This window comes from Martes martes (genome assembly GCF_963455335.1).
Source record: "Martes martes genome assembly, chromosome: 6".
Classification (NCBI taxonomy): domain Eukaryota; kingdom Metazoa; phylum Chordata; class Mammalia; order Carnivora; family Mustelidae; genus Martes; species Martes martes.
This window is the reverse complement of record NC_137893.1, coordinates 116893462-116915784: the sequence shown is the minus strand read 5'-3', so window position 1 is coordinate 116915784 and position 22323 is coordinate 116893462. Positions and strand designations below refer to the sequence as shown.

Genomic DNA, 22323 nt, shown 5'->3' with positions numbered 1-22323 from the left:
CACAAAAGTACAAGGGGAAGCAGCAGGTGCCGGTGGAGAAGCTGGAGCGAGTTCTCCAGGAGACCTAGTTCTGATTATCCATGACGGGGCTATATTCGACAACAGCTTTTCAGTGTAGACGAAACAGCCTTCTATCGGAAGAAGATGCCATCTAGGACTTTCATAGTCAGAGAGGTCAATGCCTGGCTGCAAAGCTTCAAAGGAGATGGAGTGACTCTCTGGTCAGGGGCAGCTGGTGACTTCATGTTGAAGCCAGGGCTCAAGGATCATTCCAAATATCCCAGGGTCCTCAAAAATTAAGCGAAATCGACTCTGCCCATGCTCTTATAAATGGAACAAAGCCTGGATGACAACACACCTGTTTCCAAAATGGTTTACTGAACACTTAAAGCCCGCTGTTGAGAACTACTCAGAAAAAAAGATTCCTTTCAAAACAAATAATACATTATATGCTAATAAGAATAAATAACCAAAAAAACCCCACAAAAAAAAAAAACCAAAAAAGACTGCTCATTGACAGTGTCCCTGGTCAGCCAAGCGCTCTGATGGAGATGGACAAGATGAATGTTTCCACGCCTGCTAGCACAACAACCGTTCCACAGACCATGGATCAAGGAGTCATTTCAACTTGTAAGTCCTACTATTTAAGAAATACACTTCATAAGGCTAGAGCTGCCAGAGTGTGAGTGATTCCTCTGATGGATCTGGGCAAAGTAAACTGGAAACCTTCTGGAAAGGACTCACCATCTAGATGTCATAAAGAACAATGGTGGTTCATGGAAAAAGGTAAAAAATATCAACACGAATAGGAATTTGGAAGAAGCTGATTGCAATCCTCATGAAGGACTTTGAGAGATTCAAGACTTGAGTGGAGGAAGAAACTGCAGATGTGGTAGATAGAGCAAGAGAACTAGAGTAAGTGGAGTCTGCAGTCAGGTAAGCGTCCAACTTTTTTTTTTTTTTTTTAAGATTTTATTTATTTATTTGAGAGAGAGAGAGCATGAGAGGGGAAGGGTCAGAGGGAGAAGCAGGCTCCCTACTTTTCTCCCTGCTGAGCAGGGAGCCTGATGCGGGACTCAATCCTGGAACTCCAGGATCATGACCTGAGCCAAAGGCAGTCGCCCAACCACCTGAGCCACCCAGGGACCCAAAGCGTCCAACTCTTGGTTTCAGCTTATCAGCTTATCGTGAGATGGAGCCCTGCACCGGGTTCCGTGTTCAGCAAAGAGTCTGCTTAAAACTCTCTCTCTCTCCTCTCCTTCCAACCGCCCTGTGTTTATGCTATCAGGGACAGGAAGGAAGGAAGGAAGGAAGGAAGGAAGGAAGGAAGGAAGGAAGGAAGGGGAGCCTGAAAATGGGACTGAATTGCTGCAATCTCATGGTAAAACCTGAAGACGTGAGAAGCTGCTTCTTATGGACGAGCACAGAAAGTGGTTTCTTGAGATGGAGTCTACCCCTGGTGAAGATTGTGTGAAGACTGTTGAAGTGACAACAGAAGACTTAGAATATTCCATAAACGTAGTTGATAAAGCAGCGGTAGGTTTGAGAGGACAGACTCCCAATTTTGAAAGAAGTTGTACTGTGGGTAAACAGCACAGTCTGCTACAGAAAAAATATATACGAAAGGGAGAGTCAACTGGTGCAACAAACTACTTTTTTTTAAAGATTTTCATTTATTTGACAGAGAGAGACCCAGTGAGAGAGGGAACACAAGCAGGGGGAGTGGGAAAGGGAGAAGCGTCTTCCCGCTGAGCAGGGAGCCCAAGGAGGGGCTTGATCCCAGGACCCCGGGACCACGACCTGAGCCAAAGGCAGACGCCTAATGGCTGAGCCACCCAGGCTCCCTGCAAACTTCTTATTTTAAGAAACTGCCACAGCCAACCCAATTCTTAGCATCCATGACCCTGATCAGTCAGCAGCTATCAACACGGAGGCAATCCCCTCTCCCAGCAAAAATACTGTAACTTGCTGAAAGCTCATGATGATTAGCATTTTTTAGCAATAAAGTATTTTTAAATTAAGGCATATACATTAATACAGACATTGTAAGTGTATATATAAACTTCATAGACTATAATATAGTATAAGTTTTATATACGCTGACAAAAATCAAACATTTGACTTGCTTTATTGCAATTAATGCTCTATTGCAGTGGTCTGGAACTGAACCCACAGTATCTCTGAGGTTATGCCTGTACTTTGAAATAATTCTATTTGTCTGGAGGAGACTATGGGATTTTGAAAAAGAAAGTAAACTATTCTCTTGGTGCTGCTTTGTTTTGAAAACACAGTGAAACAAAGATGGCGTCTACCCTAGACTCGGACCTCAAGGGACTGGATGTTTTTGTCCCCCCATGATTAGGATGTTGAAATCCTAACTCCCAATGGGTTAGTGTTAGGAGGTAGTATTAGGAGCTCCCAATCTGGCAACAGATTGGGTTGAGAAGGGCTGACTCGTGGGATAAAAGAGGTCCCAGTGAGCAACCATCCCCCTTTCACTGTGTGAAAACAGAGAGAAATGGCTACAAGTACCCCCTGCTTTTCAAAAATTCTAGGTAAGCCACTTCACTTTTATGAAAGACCTACATCAGTACCCGCTTTTGCCAACTGAAAGAAATCTGAAGAGGAATTTGCGTTTGTTAAAAAAAAAAAAAAAGTGAAAAGCAAAAGGAGCATTCCACATTTCCATTGCAGCAAGCTATCAGAGGCAGTGGCCACCTGGAGCCTTGAGAGAGGAGAGGGTGGTCAGCCGGGCTCCTTCCTTGGGAACTACACTCAGCACTCCCTCATCGAGCCGCCAGAGCTATGGACTGGGGCTCTGCACACCTGTGCGTTAGCTTGACTTATTTTATGTAACCGTTAACAACATGGATCCTGAAGTATCAGAAAAGCCTCAGAGAGATTGTTGTTTGGTTTTGGAAGTGCTAAAAAAAATCGCCATATAAATTAATTGCTTCTTTACTTTCTACCATTTTGACTTACAAAAGGCTTCCTATGAACACACTACTTTTGGATAGCAGAATAAACTAGTAACTATGAACCAGGAAGTGTGTCCTCACCAGACAGTGAGTCTGCTAGGGCCTTGATTTTGGACTTCCTAGCCTCCAGAACTGTGAGAAACACATTTCTATTGTTTACAAGCCACTCAGTTTTGTTATAGCAGCCTGAAAGGACAAAGACAAAGAAATACATATATCCATATTACATGGTTACTAATATGATACCAATTGCACCAAAGATTTTAACAGGCTTACCTCAAAAATTCCAACTAATCTTCCCAATGTCCCTTTTACTCCAGCCTGAAAAGTGAAGAAGAAGAATTAACACATTAATATTGTTTATACTGCTGGTCTCATTCTGAATCAAAACCCAAGAACGACTAGGTCTATGGAGGTCACACCAGTATTTTCTGAGTGTCACAGACTGGTAATAGCAGGGTGTGCTCTAGGGAGGGAGAATTCCTCTCATCTCCTCCCCGCCTCTCTCCCCACTGCCATGCAGGCCAAACACAGCAAGTAATCAAGGCCATGAAGCCACATGGAAGATATTTTGAGGTATTAATTACTTCACTCACTCACTCATTCATTCATTCAACAAATACACTGACTGCCTAATACGTGTCAGAGATACAGTGATGAATAGGCTAGAACACAGGATCCAAGAGCACAGGATCCTTATCTGACTCGTTCTTGGCTGTCTGTATACAGTATGCCTGAAACAGGGCTCAGCACTTTGTAGAAGCAGCTCAGGAAGGCGTAAGTTAACAAGTACATAAACCTGGTGATTCTGCTAGTGACAGGAATTGACAGAGATGCACAGAATGATATGATGGACAGAGAGTGACAGGGAGGGGGCCACTTCATACAGTGGTGAGGCCATATCTCCCATTGGCCCTTCGGGATTTTTTTTTTTTTTTTAATTTGTGTCCTTCTGATGCATCACAGGCACATTTTTCAGTTATTTCAATTGATTAATTTTCTTTTCAGCCTATCAAAACTAGGGCTATCCCATCTCTAGGCATATTTTTCATTTCTACCTGTTCTTTACATCTCTGTTTCCATTATGTATGCCTTTGTTTCCATGATTTTTTGTTCTTTTAAATTTAAAGTTATTCCTTCATTCACTTTTGAACAGCCTGAACATACTTAAGTTCCTTGGTCAGGCCATGCCATAAAATTCATTTCATCTGAAGTGAATTCATGTTCCAACTGGTGAAGGGCTTACTTGTGAAGCTTCTGCTCCAAGGATATCCAGGGAATACTGCAGGCAGAGCCACAGAATCAGGGTGTGCTTTGGCTCCATCTTTTATGGTGCATTGCATCCGTGTCCTCTCCCTACCTAGGTGCACACCTTTCTAAAAGTCTCAGCTCCTGGTATCCTTTCTGTTGGGAACCTGGGCTCCCCCTACTCCAAGGGGTCTGAACATTAGCCACCCAAGGCCCGTCAGGTTGCAGTCTTCCCATGACATTCAGGAGTTCTACCCTGTTTCTGATCTATAGAGATGGTACCCACCTTACTTTTGTGCCAAGCTATGTATTTTTAGCTTTTGGTTTTTCTACCTTATATCTGTCCCTGCTAGAGGTGAGGAGAGCAAGAGAAGGATGAATCCCTGGAAGTGCCTGGGAAATGCTGTAACTTGTTTTTAATTTCCACTGCCTTGTTATTTTATAACTAAATTTGTAATAAACTAAAAATTGAGGCAAAAACACTTTCTAAAGACAAGAGGTACTCATTTTAAGTCTGTACAGAATGAAGAAAATTTTGAAGTAAGTACTCTGGAAGTTCTTCAAAGATATTTAAAATAAAGGCCGATTTATAGGCCTAGACTCTTAGGTGAGCTATATTTTAAAATTAATTTTTGATAATTATCTGTCAAAGAATTCTTTTCTTTCCTCTTGCCAACATGCCTGTTCATTTCCCATGGATTCTTTCCCCCATGTGGCTTTTGGGTCTACTGAAATGGAAATGTTTACCTTTTCTTATTTAAACTGATTCTCTACAGGGGCGCCTGGGTGGCTCAGAGGGTTAAGCCTCTGCCTTAGGCTCAGGTCATGGTCCCAGGGTCCCAGGGTCCCAGGGTCCTGGGATCGAGCCCCGCATCAGGCTCTCCGCTCAGTGGGGAGCCTGCTTCTCCCTCTCTCTCTGCCTGCTGCTCTGCCTACTTGTGATTTCTGTCAAATAAATAAATAAAATCTTAAAAAAAAATAAACTGATTCTCTACATGTTTAAAATTTTTTTTGAATTTATTTGAGTAATCTCTACAGCCAATCTGGGGCTTGAACTAATGAAGATCAAGGGCCACACACTCCACTGACTGAGCCAGCCAGGCGCCCATAAACTGACTCTTCACATTTTTAGAGATAATTGCACTCCACGGCCAGCTAAGACTAAGATTGTACTTCATGAATTAACCAATGTAGCTGCCTGAACAAGTGGGACGAGCTGGCAGGCCAGCCTAGACTAGAAAACCAATTCAGTATCCTGACCCAGGTAGCCTGAACACTCAGATCAACTCCTGAGACGTGGCACTCGTGCTTCTGCCTGTGGTCCCCACCGACTGGGCCTAGCTAGAGCATCCGTCAGGTTGGTGGGGAGGGAGGGAGGTAAGGAGATTCACAGAGATTCACAGAGGTTCATAGAGGCCATCGTTCACATTTCTCTTCTGCAAAGTAGAGACAGAGTTCTCTTTAGCAGTTTTAACTGTTCGATTAAAATTTTTTTTCTTAAAGAAACCAAAAGTTTAGAAAAGAAAATGATCTCCAATTTTTTTTTTTTTAATTTGTCAGAGAGAGAGAGCGAGCGAGCGAGCGAGAGAGCGCTCAGGCTGTCGAATGGCAGGCAAAGGCAGAGGGAGAAGCAGGCTCCCTGCTGAGCAAGGAGCCTGATGTGGGACTCGATCCCAGGACGCTGGGATCATGACCTGAGCCGAAGGCAGCCGCTTAACCAACTGAGCCACCCAGGCATCCCTGATCTCCAATTTTTTAAAAAAGATTTTATTTATTTATTTAAAGAGTGTGAACTCATGGGGGTAGGGAGTGGAGGAGGAGGAGAGGGGCAAGGAACAAGCAGACTCCACGCTGAGCTCAGAGCCTGACATAGGGCTCAATCTCATGACCCTGAGATCATGACCTGAGCCAAAATCGAGAGTCGGACACTTAACTGCCTGAACCACCCAGGCGCCCCAATCTCCAATTCTTTTTTTTTTTTTTTTTAAGATTTTATTTGTTTCTTTGACAGAGAGAGAGATCACAAATAGGCAGAAAGGCAGCAGAGAGGGGGGGGAAGTAGGCTCCACGCCGAGCAGAGAGCCTGATGCGGGGCTTGATCCCAGGACCCTGAGGTCATGACCTGAGCCGAAGGCAGACACTTAACCCACTGAGCCATCCAGGTGCCCCCCAATCTCCAATTTTTTTTTTAAAGATTTTATTTATTTATTTGACAAAGATCACAAGTAGGCAGAGAGGCAGGCAGAGAGAGACGGAGGGAGAGGAGGAAGCAGGCTCCCCGCAGCTCCCCGCTGAGCAGAGAGCCCAATGCGGGGCTCGATCCCAGGACCCTGAGATCATAACCTGAGCCGAAGGCAGAGGCTTAACCCACTGAGCCACCCAGGCACCCCCCAATCTCCAATTCTTAAAGTAGCAATTAATTTAATATTATGACAGTTCAATACAATTTATTTAAAACTTTTGTTTAATAATGGTGTTTTCTGCATTCAACATCAACACATCTGATTTACTTTAACAGAGGCAGTTGGAAAAAGCATTAAAGCATTTTTCTTTTTCTTTCTTTCTTTCTTTTTTTTTTTTTTTGCATTTTTCTCTATCACATAGATGCATTCTGAGGCACCTGGGTGGCTCAGTCGGTTGAGCATCCGCCTTCAGCTTGGGTCATGACACGGGAGTCCCAGGGCTCTCTGCTCAGTGGGGAGCCTGCTTCCCCCTCTGCCCTTCACCCCATTCATGCTAATAAATAAATAAAATCTGAAAAAAAAAAAAAAAACAACAAAAAAAAACAGATGTCTTCTTACGAAGTCTAGTGTAACTTAAATAATGCCATCTGCATAAAGAAATTTTAGTGGCATTTATTTTCACTTCTAATTAAACTTCAAGTTGTGGAAATTAACAATAGCTTTATTTGTTTCAGTGTTTCAAGTTTTATACCAATATTTAGGGGATCTACTTTGGAGAACTCTATCTAAGGTGATCTTGCCAATGAGTCCATGGTGAAAAGCAAAGAAATATTCTTTTATTTAACAGTTTCTAAACTGAGATTTAGCAGTTTTCTTAGGAGGAGGTGCCTCTTTCATAAGCAAGAGGATTTCAGTTCTTGAAAGTCATAGTGCTGATCAAGAGGAAGATTCCTCAGAGGCAAAGGTCCTCCAAGACAGAGTTCCCTGCAACATTTTACGTTTTCATGCTTCTCCACCGTCCAATTAGCTTTGAGCTAGCTCCCTGTCAACTGCTGCCACAAGCACCAGGACAGAGTTATTTTTGTCGCTCACATGATTCTCGCATATGGGCCGGGGTAGGTGTCAGGGTCACATCAGACAGAGAGCTGGCTCCAACATTTCAGGATGAGATTTGAGTCAGGGTTTATGGAAGTCTGGCCTAGGCAGGGTGCTGGGATGGACCTGTTCTTCTCCAAATCATATAAAAGCAGTTATAATTTCAATCTATATGTCAAAACCCCCAAGTCCGGAGAAGGAGACTTTATTTAAAAGCTCATTTTTGCTAGCAGTAAGAACTCCCCTTAAAAAAAAGAAAAAAGAAAGAAAAAGAAAAAAAAAATCTATTGCCCTTCATTATCCAACTACATGCAGGTAAGTGCTGCCTTGAACTTCTAGGTATAATACTTTAATTCTAGCACTTTTGGACTAGTTAACAAAAATAATTTGGGCAACTGCTTACTTTTTAAAAAGAAAAAAACCCTACAAATATCTTTTTTCCCCTTTTGGGGTATTCTGCTGAGATTGGAAGTACCAACTATCGAGAGTCTCGTGATGCCGTCTTTCCTGATAAGTACACTCTTCCAACAAGCACACGAGACTCAGGCGGAGGCACTGCCAATGGACCTGCCTTTGAGAACACCCCTCCGACGATCTGCCACCATGAAGAGCCCTGGCTGTGTCGCTGTAGTCTGAGTGGGTATAAAATGGATCATCACCTTCTGAAACCTATTTTTTACTCTAAGGTGGACATTCTGGCAGACACTGACAGGTGTCTAGCCCACGGGCATTCTTCCTTCCACTGTGCTACCAGTAAGCCCCCGATTCTGTTCAGGCAAGAGCTATGGCACACCTGGAATGGCGCAGGGAATTCTGCTCCCTTCTGCACTGAAAGGTTCAGGCGTGCCATGACCCAGTTCTGGACCAATGGTTTCTGGGAGGTTGTCTCTTGGGGGCTCATGGAAAGATTTCCCACCATGATAAAGAGCTGCATAAAAAGAAACCCTACACCTTGCTTGTCAAGTGGGGACCTGAAAACTTGGAGCTGCTACAGTCACCTTGTGCTCCTAAGGGGAAGGGCAGGAGACTCAATGAGAAGCTGAATCGAAGTTGAGTCTTGAGGTGGGCGAGCTGCTGAAGCAATGACATAATGAATGTCCAACCTCCGGGCTTGCTACGTGAGAAAAATAACCGGTACGGTTGAAGCCGCTTCTAGGCAGGTACTCTGGTACTGTATCAGAACACTTCCTACTACTCGCTTTGATTTAGAAGGTAGCTCTCAGAGGAAGACTTGAGTATCCCGAAACAATTATGAACATCCAAGGGAACTGTAGTATAACAGCTTGCTCTATTAAAGCGATAAGCCCAGGCCCAAAAGGAGCTCAGGGGAGCCACTCTCATGCAAGTATGTGTATGAGGAAACCCAGGAACAAAAATACATGGTCTTCAATACACACACCTTTCTGGTGCCTGCCAAACTTTAGTAACAGCAGGAAAAGAGTCACACTGAAGACAGATGAAAGTAGATGGGACGCCATCATGATTAAGTCCAGTGAAATCCCATCCCAGAGATTTTTTGGTTTTGTTTTTTAAATGAAATATTTCAAACATCAAGAAAGCAAAGAAATAACAGACATTCAGGTAGTAGCCACTTTGTCAAATAGTGATGTACCATTTGTGTTTTATTTATTTATTTATTTTTTAAGATTTATTTGAGAGTGAGAGAGAGAGTGTGCGTGCACGCAAGAGTGGGGGAGAGAAAGAGTGAGAAGCAGACTCTCCGCTGAGCAGGAAGCCCAACTAGGGGCTCAATCCCATGACCCTGAGATTATGACAGACGCTTAACTGACTGAGCCACGCAGGCACCCATGTATTTTTAAATTTTTTTTAAAGAAATAAAACTACTGGTACCACTGAAGCCCGTGTGTACTCTCCAGCCCTCAGAGGTAACTACTCATCTGAATTTGGTGTTTATCACTCTCTTGCGTGTCTTTATACTTGTACTACTTAGGTATCTAGCCATTATTCATGGTAAACAGTATTTTCTGTATGTTCCTCTACTCAATTAAAAAAAAAAAAAGGATTATACTTTCTGCAACTTTGTCCCCTCAATTTCATGATTCTGAGTTTTAGAAATACTGAAACATGTAGTTCAAGTTAATTCATTTTGGTTGCTAGAATACTGTTTTAACAGTATTCTACTTTAGGAACTTACCACAATTAATTCATTTGCTTGTTGGTAGACATTTAGTTCTGCAATTATAAAAAAACACTACAAAACCCAAAATCCAAACCCAAAACCTCTCTTGTAGATATATCCCTGTTACAACCCACCACATGTGTCAGTTTCTTTAAGATCAAATTTCTGAATCACGGGATAAAAGTACCACCAATTTCCCCACATATTATCAAGTTCCTCTATGCAGTACATCAATGGCAGAAATGACCACAATTCTCTACCTCTTCCTGTATCCATGTCCTTTGAAATGTGATTTTACAGTTCTTCCTATCAAGGGATACTCCTTTACAAGGCTGACCTTGTGACTTGGCCAAGAGAATGCAGACTGACGCTGTACCAGTTCCAAGACTAGGCCTGAAGAGGTCTTGTAGCTTCCACTCTGTCTCTTGGAACTCTGCCACTGCCATGTGAGCTAGTCTCCTAAAGGATGAAAGACCTGTCTCAGCTGAGGGTAACAGAAAGCAGCCTACAGCCGGCTGACTTCCAAACGAGAAAGCCCAGCTAAGAGGAGCAGAGCTGCCTACTCTGCCCAGAGCTGGCCGTAGACATCGGAGCAGTCCACTCAGTCTAATACTGAGGAGTAGACACTGGAAGTAGACCCATGGGCTTGTGAGTAACAACCAATACTTAACTAATTTAAGCCACTAAGTTTGGGGACAGCTTGTTATACAGCAGTAACTACCTGGTGTATTCTCCAAGTACACAGGCAACGTACAAGTTCCCATCACTCTCGTTCCTCTTGAATATTTTTTTGTTGTCAGCCTTTTAAATTTTAAGTCAACATGGGGAGTATGAAATTACACTGCATAATTTTTCTAACAGTGTACTTTTTCCTGTTTAATGGACATTCAGATTTCTTTTGGGAATTCATACTATTTTATCCATTCTTCTTATTTGATTATTGACCATCTAATGAAATTCTGTCTTAATACTTAGCCTCTGTGATAAATATATGTTCTGCTTCCAGTCTGATACCTGTCTTTTATCTTCTTCTTCTTTTTTTTAAAGATTTTATTTATTTATTTGACAGACAGATCACAAGCAGGCAGAGAGGCAGGCAGAGAGAGAAGGGAGGAAGCAGGCTCCCTGCCGAGCAGAGAGCCCGATTCGGGGCTCGATCCCAGGACACTGGGATCATGACCCGAGCCGAAGGCAGCGGCTTTAACCCACTGAGCCACCCAGGTGCCCCATTCTTTTTTTTTTTTTTTTTTAATTTTATTAAGTTTTAAAATTTTAGCTCCAGTATAGTTAACATACAGTGTTACACTGGTTTCAGGTATACAATACAGTGATTCGACAATTCTTTTTTTTTTTTTTAAATAAAGATTTTATTTCTTTATTTGACAGACATAGATCACAAGTAGGCAGAGAGGCAGGCAGAGAGAGAGAGGGGAGAAAGCAGGCTCCCCGCTGAGCAGAGAGCCCGATGCGGGGCTCGATCCCAGGACCCTGGGATCATGACCTGAGCCAAAGGCAGAGGCTTTAACCCACTGAGACACCCAGGCGCCCCTCTTTTTTTTTTTTTTTTTTTTAAAGATTTTATTTATTTGACAGACAGAGATCACAAGGAGGCAGAGAGGCAGGCATAGAGAGGGGGCGGGGAAGCAGGCACCCTGCTGAGCAGAGAGCCGATGCAGGGCTCGATCCCAGGACTCTGGGATCATGACCTGAGCCAAAGGCAGAGGCTTTTAACCCACAAAGCCACCCAGGTGCCCCTGATTCGACAATTCTATATGTGGTCTTCATAAGTGCACTCCTCAATCCCCATCATCTATTTCACCCATTCTCCCCACCCCCCAACTTTCCCTCTGGTCACCATCAGTTTGTATAGTTACAAGTCTGTGTTTTGGTTTGTCTCTCTCTCTCTCTCTTTTATTAATTCCATATATGAGTGAAATGAAATGTATTTGCCTTTCTCTGACTTATTTGTTTTTATTCTTGATGTCCTATGCTAAACATGTTTCATAAGATATTGCTGATTTTACTTATCTTTTCCTTTTGTCTTTTGAGTATTCTTTCAATCTCCCACACTTTTCCAAACAGTTTGAAGAGTTTTATAATATGATCCATCAAAATTAACTTGGGAATTTATTCCCAAATATCCAATGGTCCAGAGGCTCCAGAATAGACCCAGTAGGTATCATTCTGTTTTACCAATCTAGTTGTCAATTTGTATACTAGTATCGTGTGGTTTGAACTAATACAGCTTTATCCTAATACTTGCAAGGGTAGTCCCCTCTCCTCTGTTCTTTATCAAAAACTTCAAAGCCATTTTTGTACTTTTATTCTTCCATATAAATATTAAAATATCAAAAATCAGTTTTTCAGATCTCTGAAAAATCCTTTTGGGATGTTTATTTTTCTTATTGGATTTTTAGGTTAATTTAAGAAATACATCTTTACAATAGTCTTTCTTATCAGGGAATAGACTGTATCTCTCCCTTAGGTATTTTTTGATTCCTTCAACAAACTTATTACAAACTCCACTAGTCTACAGCAAAGCATTTTAGTTTTAGTTCAGTTTTGTTGCTATGAATGGTTTGTATTTTTAAAAAGTTATGTATTTTCTAATCAATTACTGCTTTTAAAGAAACATTGCTGGACTCTGCATATTAATCTTATGCTTGCAACCTTTCTAAATGCTCTTACTAGTTGTACCAGTTTCTGTTGTATTCGTTTTCTGAGTTAATAATTATATCATCTAAGTTAATAATTATATCATCTGCAAATAATAACAATTTTGCTTCTTCCTTTTGAATATTTACAATTTCTATTTATTTTTTTCTTACTGCAGTGGCTAGGACCCCAGTTCAGTATTAAATGGTAGCATGAGAGCAAATGTAACTGCCTTTTTCCTGTCTGTTGGGAATACTTAGACGATTTCAAAACTATGATGCTTATTGCAGGTTTTATTAAGATCAACTATCGGGTTAAGGAATTTTATTTTAGTTTGCTAACAACTTTCAAGATGGACAGATACTGAATTTTATTTTTTAAAGATCTTTTTTTATTTTAAGTACAATATACCCCCAACATGGGCTCAAACTCACGACCTATATCATATCAAGATGAAGAGTCACATGCTCTACTGACTGATTCAGCTAGGTGCCCCTGGATACTGAACTTGAAATAATTTTTCCTTATTTACTGAGATGATAATTTAATTTCAATCTCTTAATGAAGTAAATTATAATTATAATGAAGTAAATCATAAACATATTTTCTGAGACTTGTATTTTGGGGATAATTTAGTTGTGTGATATTCTGAGAAAGCTGCAGATCCTATTTGCTCTTCTTTTACTTGGGTTTTTTTTTTTTAAAGATTTTATTTATTTATTTGACAGACAGAGGTCACAAGTAGGCAGAGAAACAGGCAGAGAGAGAGGAGGAAGCAGGCTCCCTGCTGAGCAGAAAGCCCGATGTGGGGCTCGATCCCAGGACCCTAGGATCATGACCCGAGCCGAAGGCAGAGGCTTTAACCCACTGAGCCACCCAGGCACCCCGGGATTTTTTTTTTTTTTTAAGATTTTATTTATTTATTTGATAGAGAGAAAGAGCACAAGCAGGGGGAGCAGCAGAGGGAGAGGGAGCAGCAGACTTCCCACTGAGCAGGGAGCCCAACGCAGGGCTCTATCCCAGGATCCTGGGATTATGACCTGAGCTGAAGGCAGACACTTAGCCAGCTGAGCCACCCAGGCACCCATCCTTTCTACTTCTAATTATCAGGATTGGGGTCAGCAAACTATAAATCTGTCCTGCCATTGACTTTTGTAAATACGCTTGCATTGGAACATAGCCAGGCTCATTCACTGAAGTATTACGTATGGGCTCATTCATGTTATGACAGCAGTACTGAATATTTGTGACAGATACCATGTGGCTTCCAAAATCTAAGTATTTATTATCTGGCCCTTTACAGAAAAGCTTGCTGATCACTGATCAAGAGTATACCCGCCTTAAGAGGTATAGTTCTTTCGAAACAGTTCTTTAAGATAAAAATATATAGGGACGGGGGATTCCTGGGTGGCTCAGTTGGTTAAGCAGCTGCCTTTGTCATGATCCCAGGGTCCTGGGATTGAGTCCCACATCAGGCTCCCAGCTCAGCAGGCAGCCTGCTTCTCCCTCTGCCTGCTGTTCTCCCTGCTTGTGCTCACTCACTCTTTCTCTCTGACAAATAAATAAATAAAATCTTAAAATATATATATGGGTGCTGAATGGCTCAGTTGGTTCAGCGTCTGCCTTTGGCTCAGGTCATGATCCCAGGGTCCTGGAACTGAACCCAGCATCAGGCCCCCTGCTCCCCAGGGAGCCTGCATTTCCCTCTCCCTCTGCCAGCTGCACCCCTCTTTGTGTTTCTCTGTCAAATAAATAAATAAAATCTTGAAAAAAAAGGATAAAAACATGTATTTTTGAAATTTTGGTAAAGTTCAATTAATCTTAGAATTTTTTTGTCAGCAAGTGATTAAACACTTAATTTTGATAAACATTAATAATCTGTATACAGGTTTTCTAACTTTTTTTTTTTAAAGATTTTATTTATTTGACAGACAGAGATCACAAGTAGGCAGAGAGGCAGGCAGAGAGAGAGAGGAGGAAGCAGGCTCCCTGTGGAGCAGAGAGCCCGATGTGGGGCTCGATCCCAGGACCCTGGGACCATGATCCGAGCTAAAGGCTGAGGCTTTAACCACTGAGCCACCCAGGCGCCCCAGGTTTTCTAACTTTTAAGATTTATTTATTTATGTATTTAGAATGTGAGTACGCATGAATGGGGGAGGGGAAGAGGGAGAGACTCTCAAGCTCATTCTGCGCTTAGCCCATAGCCGATGTGGGGCTCAATCTCACAACCCTGAGATCACAACCTGAGCCCAAATCAAGAGTCAGATGCTTAAGTGACAAGGCCCCAGCTACCCTCAAGTTTTCTAATTTTTGTTTAAGTTTGGGTAGCTTTTTCTAGAAAAAAAAATTTTTTTTTAAGAATTTATTTATCTGAGAAAGAGAGAGAGAGTGCACAAGTAAGAGCAGGGAAAGGGGCAGAGGGAGGGGGAGGAGCAGACTCCCCACTGAGCAGGGAGCTGAGGTGGAGCTTGATCCCAGCACCCTGGGATTATGACCCAAGCAGAAGGCCAATGTTTAACTGACTGAGTCACCCAAGTGCCCCTTTCTGGAAAATGTTTATCAAAGTTTTCTAATTTTTGTGTTTATGGCTCTACATAGCAGCATTCTCATAATGTAGAAGATTCTATTATATTCTATGGTTATTTCTTATTTATTTGTTACCTTTTCTCATTTCCTTTATCAATAGTCCTGCAAGAGGCTTGTCTATTTTATTAGAAAAATAAAAGTAACCCACTTTTGGTTTTGTTGATCATTTATATTTTCCTGTATTAATTTTTGCCCTTTTGCTTGTTACTTCCATCCTTTTACATTCTTTGAGTGTATCCTGTTGTTTTTTCTAGTGTACTGGATGGATTGCTTAGTTTATTTAATGTCTATTTTGCTTTTTAATAAAAGCCTTTAAGGCTCAAAGAACTGAATGAACTATACCCAGTAAGTCATGGTATGAAGGGCTTTCAATTTACTAATTTTTATTATGATTTGTGCTTTAACTCAAGAATTATTTAGGGGGCGCCTGGGTGGCTCAGTGGGTTAAGTCTCTGCCTTTGGCTCAGGTCATGATCTCAGGGTCCTGGGATCGAGCCCTGCATGGGGCTCTCTGCTCAACAGGGGAGCATGCTTCCCCTTCTCTCTCTGCCTACTTGTGATCTCTGTCAAGTAAATACATAAAATCTTTAAAAAAAAAAAAGAATTATTTAGAATATTTTTTCTGTTTCCAAATATATATTTCCCTGTCAAGCTAACTTTATTGTTGATTTCTAATTTTACTGCATGTGTTAGAGTATATATACAGACAATCCCTGACTTACAATGGTTTGACTTATGATTTTTTTACTTTATGATGGTGTAAAAGTGATACACATCTGTAGAAACTGTACTTTGAATTTTGATCTTTTCCTGGTCTAGTGCTACGTGGTATGATACTCTCTTGTGATACCAGACAATGGCAGTGAGCTGCATCCCCAATTGGCCACGTGGTCACAAGGACAAACAACCAATCACACCATTCTGTACCTGTACACCTTTTTAAAAATTAAAATTAAAAAAACCCATAACCATCTATTTTCTCTCACTCCCCCCCGCTTGTATTCCCTCTTGCACTGTGTCTGTCAAATAAATAAAATCTAAAAAAAAAAAAAAATTAAAAAAATTTATTTGACAGAGACAGAGCACAAACAGGGGGAGCAGCAGAAAGAGGGAGAGGGAGAAGCAGGCTCCCCACTGAGCAGAGAGCCTGACATGGGGCTTGATCCAAGGACCCTGGGATCACGACCTGGGTAAAAGGCAGACACTAAATCTACTAAGCCACCCAGGCGCCCCTATACTATCTCTGTTATTAGTATTAAGTGTCCCTCTTGTCCCTCTACATGCTTTTCAACTACATTCTATTTTGCTTAATATTATAATTACTATCTAAATTTTCCTTTGGTTATTATTTGCCTGATACACCTTTTTCCACCTTTTCATTCTTAGTCATTCAGTACTACTATGTTTGAAACATGACAAGTTTTCTTTTTTAAAGAATATTTTATTTATTACTTATTTTTATTAATTTTATTAATAATTTTATTAATTAATAATTTTATTAATTTATTTGACACAGAGAGGCACAGCAGAAAGAGGGAGAGGGAGAAGCAGGCTCCCCAGTGAGCAGAGAGCCTGACATGGGGCTCGATCCCAGGACTCTGGGATCATGACCCGAGCGGAAGGCAGACACTCAATGACTGAGCCACCCAGGCACCCCTTGTTTTCTTTTTAATACAAGTTTGTGTCTATTAATTATTTAAGTTTAAAGTGTAACCAAGTTACATTTATTGTGATATTTAACCTAGAAACGTAGCTTTTTCTGAGTCACATGGTGTCACCTCAAGGTGAATTAGACTCAAGAGTCCTTAAATTTACTTCCTGTGCGGGAAGCTCTCTGCTAAGTGGCACCTCAGCTAGGTCCGTTAGATCTCCCCAGGTCCAGTGGTTGTCGGGTGGTTTAAAGATTATGGAGTCTCCAGAGGCAAAAACTGCATTTACTATTTGCTGAAGCCAGGCCGAATTGTACTGGAGTCAATGGAAAGTCCACTGTGGATCTACTTCCTAAGGACTAAAAATCCTTTCCTGGAATGTGGAGCTGGATAGGAAAGCAAGTACAACTGGTTTGGAAGAGTCATCTGGACTCAATTCATTTAGCAGAAGGCTACTGGCTCCTATCCCAGCAATTCAACTTCTATTCTATTCCAACACAAACCAGCTCAAATACAGTGCTATATTCTCTAACAGAGCAGATTCTAATCTCTACACTAAGCCACTGAATTAGCTATTCATCAATGGGTAGTATTCAATTATATGTGATAATGTAAACAGATAAACTGAGTAAAGAGATTTCTTTTATTCCAGTTTGTAAAAACAATGGTTGAAAAATAATTTAGTAGTTATTTGCAGTAAAAGAGAGCTGACCTTTAGGTTCTCCTAGTAAGTTTAAAATAAATAATAATAAAATTTCAATTGTGACTAAAGAATTTTTTTCTTTCTTAAAGATTTTATTTATTTACTTGACAGAGAGAGAGAGAGAAGAGAGAGACAATGAGAGAAGGAACACAAGCAGGGGGAGCGGGAGAGGGAGACGCAGGCTTCCCACTAAGCAGGGAGCCTGATATGGGGCTCGATCTCAGGACCCCAGGGATCACGACCTGAGCTGAAGGAAGACACTTAACTGACTGAGCCACCCAGGTGCCCCAAGAATGGGTTCTTTTAAAAAGCTGCTAGTGTTTAATATAAATCATAAATAAAGATGGCTGAATTTACAAAATCATGACCTATTTGAAATTTCATTTATCCACTGAAAGAAGAAATCTGTCTTTAATACCTTCAAGAAACAAAAATATTTAGGGGCGCCTGGCTGGCTCAGTCAGAAGAGTGTGTGACTCTTGATTTCAGGGTTACAAGTTCAAGCCCATGTCTGGTGGAGAGATTAAGAAAAAAATATTTATAATATTACTAAAAAGTCAAAGAAAAAAGATATAATTCTAAAAATTAAAAAAATTTTAAACTGGGGCGCCTAGGGTGGCTCAGTGGGTTAAAGCCTCTGCCTTCGGCTCAGGTCATGATCCCAGGGTCCTGGGATCGAGCCCTACATCGGGCTCTCTGCTCAGCAGGGAGCCTGCTTCCTCCTCTCTCTCTGCCTGTTTCTCAGCCTACTTGTGATTTCTACCTGTCAAACAAATGAATAAAATCTTTAAAAAAAAATTTTTTTAAACTAAAAAAAATATGTATTAGACTGACTAAGCATATTATCCCTTCTTCCTGAGACCCCATCAAAATGAAAGTAATACTAGAAAGGGGCTATCAGAAGAAAGATTTCAAAAAAAAATTCCAAGAAGATGCAAAGTGATAAAGAGGGATGAAAAATGAAGAAAAGCAAAAGAGGTCAGCTCAGATTCCAGACTCTGGAGAGGTTCCAGAACAGCATATGGCAGGAACACAGAGTGGAAGTGAGAAGGGGTCCTGAAAGTCGAAAGTCTACATACCAAATAGCCATCCCCACACACAGAGAAGAGCCTGGAGCCAGGCATCTATCACCTAGACAACTCCGAGGGCTTAATCCAAGCAGAAGAACAGGGAAGAACTACTGTAGCATATATACCTATAAACAGACCCCAAATAAAGCCCACCTATTGTGGCATTCTTTTAGCTGACTCTTGGTGAAACAGCCCCACTTCCCTCCATGTCACTCTGTACACACACCCACTTACACATAGCTCCCATTCAGTGCTGCTACTTCCTTAGTCCTAACCGGGACAGGATGACCACGGATCACTGACATCCAAGGAGAATCACCGACAGGAAGGAAAGGTCAAAATGAACAAATGAAAACTAGATCTGGTTTAAAAAAAAAAAAAATCAAGCAACAGGAGAAAACTTAGAGTACTTATTATCTTCAAAGAAATCTGAGAGGCTGTGGGATCCTTAAAAAGAACACAATGTACGTAAAAGTAACAAAGAATAAAAATGGTATTATAAAACTTACAAATGTGACTGTTGATATAACACATTCAATATAAGGGCAAAACCCTCAGTGAGACAATGCAAGTATAAAGCAAGAAATAAGACATTACCTATTTGTGATTTTCCCTAGGGAATTACTTAAGCAATGTTTCTTTTCTTTCTAAGTCTTTCAGGACTGGAAGACTAAAAACTAAAAACTAAAACTAAAATTCTTAGTTTTAGAATTCTAGAATTTAAAATTCTTAGTTTCAGAATTCAGGGGGAAAGGTTATCTTAAAAAAGAAATATTCTTAGATGGACAGGTCTATGCCCATGTATTTGACTCAGTGGTCTTAATTTCCTTCCTTAACAACTGACACACATGGAACTTTGAATCTTGGCAGACAGCTGGCCTGGTAGGAATGGAGTGAATGGAAAAGCATCAAAAACAGGTGAAACCTATGAAGAAAGTACAGGAAACTTCTACCCCAGCCCCTAACACTCCCTGCAACCACTCCTGACATGCACATCAGCGTCCTACTAAACTCTGCCTGTGCGGAGCAGGGAATGAGCGGTCAGCAGAACTCTAACTCTGCAGTGGACAGGAACTCGGGCCCTGCAAGACTGATGAGTTTATAAGGAGTGAGCTTGGCAGGCTAGTGGAGTAGAGCTGATGGCTGAGGCAGGTGAGATGCAGAAAAGCAAAGAGAGGCAGAAGAAAGAGACTATCCCTAAAAAAAAGAGCCCTAATCACTGCTAATGTTTATTTCAGTTACAACTAACTAAACAAACTCAGGCTTCAGGGTAAGAATGAGCACTCAGAGAAAAGTCAAATACATGAAAAGATACAGTTCAAAACAGGACAATCAATCTGATAATTCAAAGTTATTACAAGAAAAACTGAATTCTTATTCAGTAAGACCAAAGAAGACATTACAGTTCTAAAACAGTGGCAGACTATCACAAATAGGGAGCAATGTGAAAACAGAAAAAAATTCCTAAATAGCATCACCATTATTATTACAAACCAATAACCCCAGAGAAGGCAATAAATAGCTAACTGAATACAGCAGAAAAGAAGAGATTTTGAAGGCCAAAATTTGAAGAATTCTTCCAGAACACAAGGTAAAAATGTGGAGATCAAAAGTATAAGAAAGGATAAGGGAATATAACATAATGGAAAAGTTTCAGCAGAAGAAAATAGAATTGATGAAGGTGGGGCAATAATTAAAGAAAGAGGGAAAGTTCCTGAAGCTACAGAAAGATACAAGACTTCCTATCAAAAGAGTTCTCCAAGTATGAGGCAGACTCCAGTGACGTGCCTGAATTTCAATGCAGATAAAAGTTTTCATGCATTTACATAGGAAAAATAACTTGATACCAGACTTTTCCTCTATAACACCAAATGCTTGAAGTCAGCAGTCCTAAGGAGAAGATTACTATGCAAGGAGTCTATAATTAGGCAAATCATTCATGTGTGAAACATTTTTTTCAAAACAGGTAATAATACTCTGTACTTTCCTTAAAAGTAATTAGCCAGTATACTACAGTCAACCAATAATGAATGAGGAAAAATAGGTGTGATCAACCACAGCAGTAAAATTCATTGGCCTTAAATTGAAATAATTATTGTTGATATTGTTTTCAGTACCACACATGATAACTTCGTATTTTGAAGAATGATATATATTTTAAAGATTTTATTTATTTATTTATTTTAGAGAGATAGAGAGAGAGATGAGAACAAGTGGAGAGAGGGAGAGGGACAAGCAGACTTCCTGCTATCAAGCCTCACTTGGGGCTCAATCCCAGGACCCTGAGATCATGACCTGAGCCCGAAGTCAAGAGTCAGATGCTCAACTGGCTGAGCCACCCAGGCGCCCCTGAAGAAGTGTATCTTAATAATAATGATAATCTCTACCTAAAGTTACAAATTTAAACAAAATGAAAGTTGTGCAATAGGGGAGACTGTTTTTATCTTTTAGACGGTGTGTGTATAGACTACTTTGCTTGGGAAAATAAATACCTCTTCAAATATACTAATTAAAAGGGACTTCTAGTTTCTGGTCCAGTTATAAGGAGCTTAGAAGTTGCCACTCTGTTCTAATAGCAACAAAGAATCTGAACAAACTGAAAAATTAACAACTCTTCTTAGATTTTTAAAAAGATTGCATTTATTTATTTGAGAGAGAGAAAGACAGAGCGAGGGAGAAAGCACAAGTGGTGGGAGGGGCAGAGGGAGAGGGAGAGAGAGAATCCTAAGCAGAATTCATGCTGAACATGGAGTCTGACACGGGGCTTGATCTCCACGATCTTGAGATCATGACCTAAGCCAAGATCAAGAGTCCGACGCTTAACCAACTGGACCACCTGGGTGCCCCTCTTAGATTTTTTGCAAAAGTGAAGTAATAGGGCAAATCACTGCCACCAAAACTGGAGAGACATACAAATACAAAAAGTAACAACTTACTGAGCAGAAACTACCAAGGGAACAGGTGGGGCTGAGAGGGGGTGGGGAAGGAAAACCCAAAGTATAATTAATGGATTGCTAGAAGCACAGTAAAAAAGTCTAAGGATTGGGCGCCTAGGTGGCTCAGTTGTTAAGCGTCTGCTTTTGGCTCAGGTTGTGATCCCAGGGTCCTGGGATCGAGCCCTGCATTAGGCTCCCTGTCCCGTGGGAAGCCTGTTCTCCTCCTCCCACTCCCCCGCTTGTGTTCCCTCTCTGTGTCTCTGTCAACAAAAGAAACAAAATCTTTAAAAGAAAAAAAAAGTCTAAGAATCAAAAACATCAGTGGGGCAGGGAGCACACTTTTGTGTTTTTACTTCCAGATACCTCCCCTGCTTCTGCGGAGAGGAAAAAATGGCCATTTTCAAATACTCTAGAGCATCTTGTTCTTTACAAAGCTTGCCTTCACGAGGAAGTATTCTACCAGACCCTAATCTATTGGGGGTTTATTAGAGCCTGGCCAATGGGGAGGAAGAGAGCTGGAATGACAGAGAAACACCTGTGAAACTCACAGCCCAGAGGGACAGGCTCACTAAAAAACACAGACCTAATCATAGGATTTAAACTGCTTCCCTTCCTTGCACATCTAGCCACGATGCTACTAAACTCCTAGTTATTAGAGTTCCTTTCACCTAGTAAATCATGGTCAATTTTCAACAAAAAATTATAAGGCATATTAAAAGGAAAAAACACAATTTAAAGACACAGAACAAGCATCAGAACCAGACTGAGATATAGCAGGAATGTTGGAATTATCACACCATGAATATAAAATAGCTATGATTAATATGTTAAGGGTTCTAATGGACAAGGAACCAATGGGTAAACAGAGACATGGAAATTCTAAGAATGAATCAAAAAGTAATGCTATAGTTCAAAAGACACTGTTAACAGAAATGAAGAATGCCTTTGACTGGCTCATTAGTAGACTAAACACAACTGAGGAAAAGAGTCCCTGAGCTTGATGTATGTCAACAGAATCTTCCAAAACTGAAAAGAAAAAAAAAAAAAAACCCGGAAAAAACAAAAACAAAACATCCAATA

At 40.9% G+C, this 22323-nt stretch overlaps 1 protein-coding gene across 1 annotated transcript in view; it reads right to left on the bottom strand.

Moving 5' to 3' along the window:
* NUDT3 (nudix hydrolase 3) overlaps positions 1–22323 on the bottom strand; it is a 118687-nt gene that overhangs the window by 8558 nt on the left and 87806 nt on the right. The window contains 1 exon segment of the mRNA XM_080805550.1: positions 3255–3299. Within this exon segment, the coding sequence (XP_080661676.1) occupies positions 3255–3299 (45 nt within the window).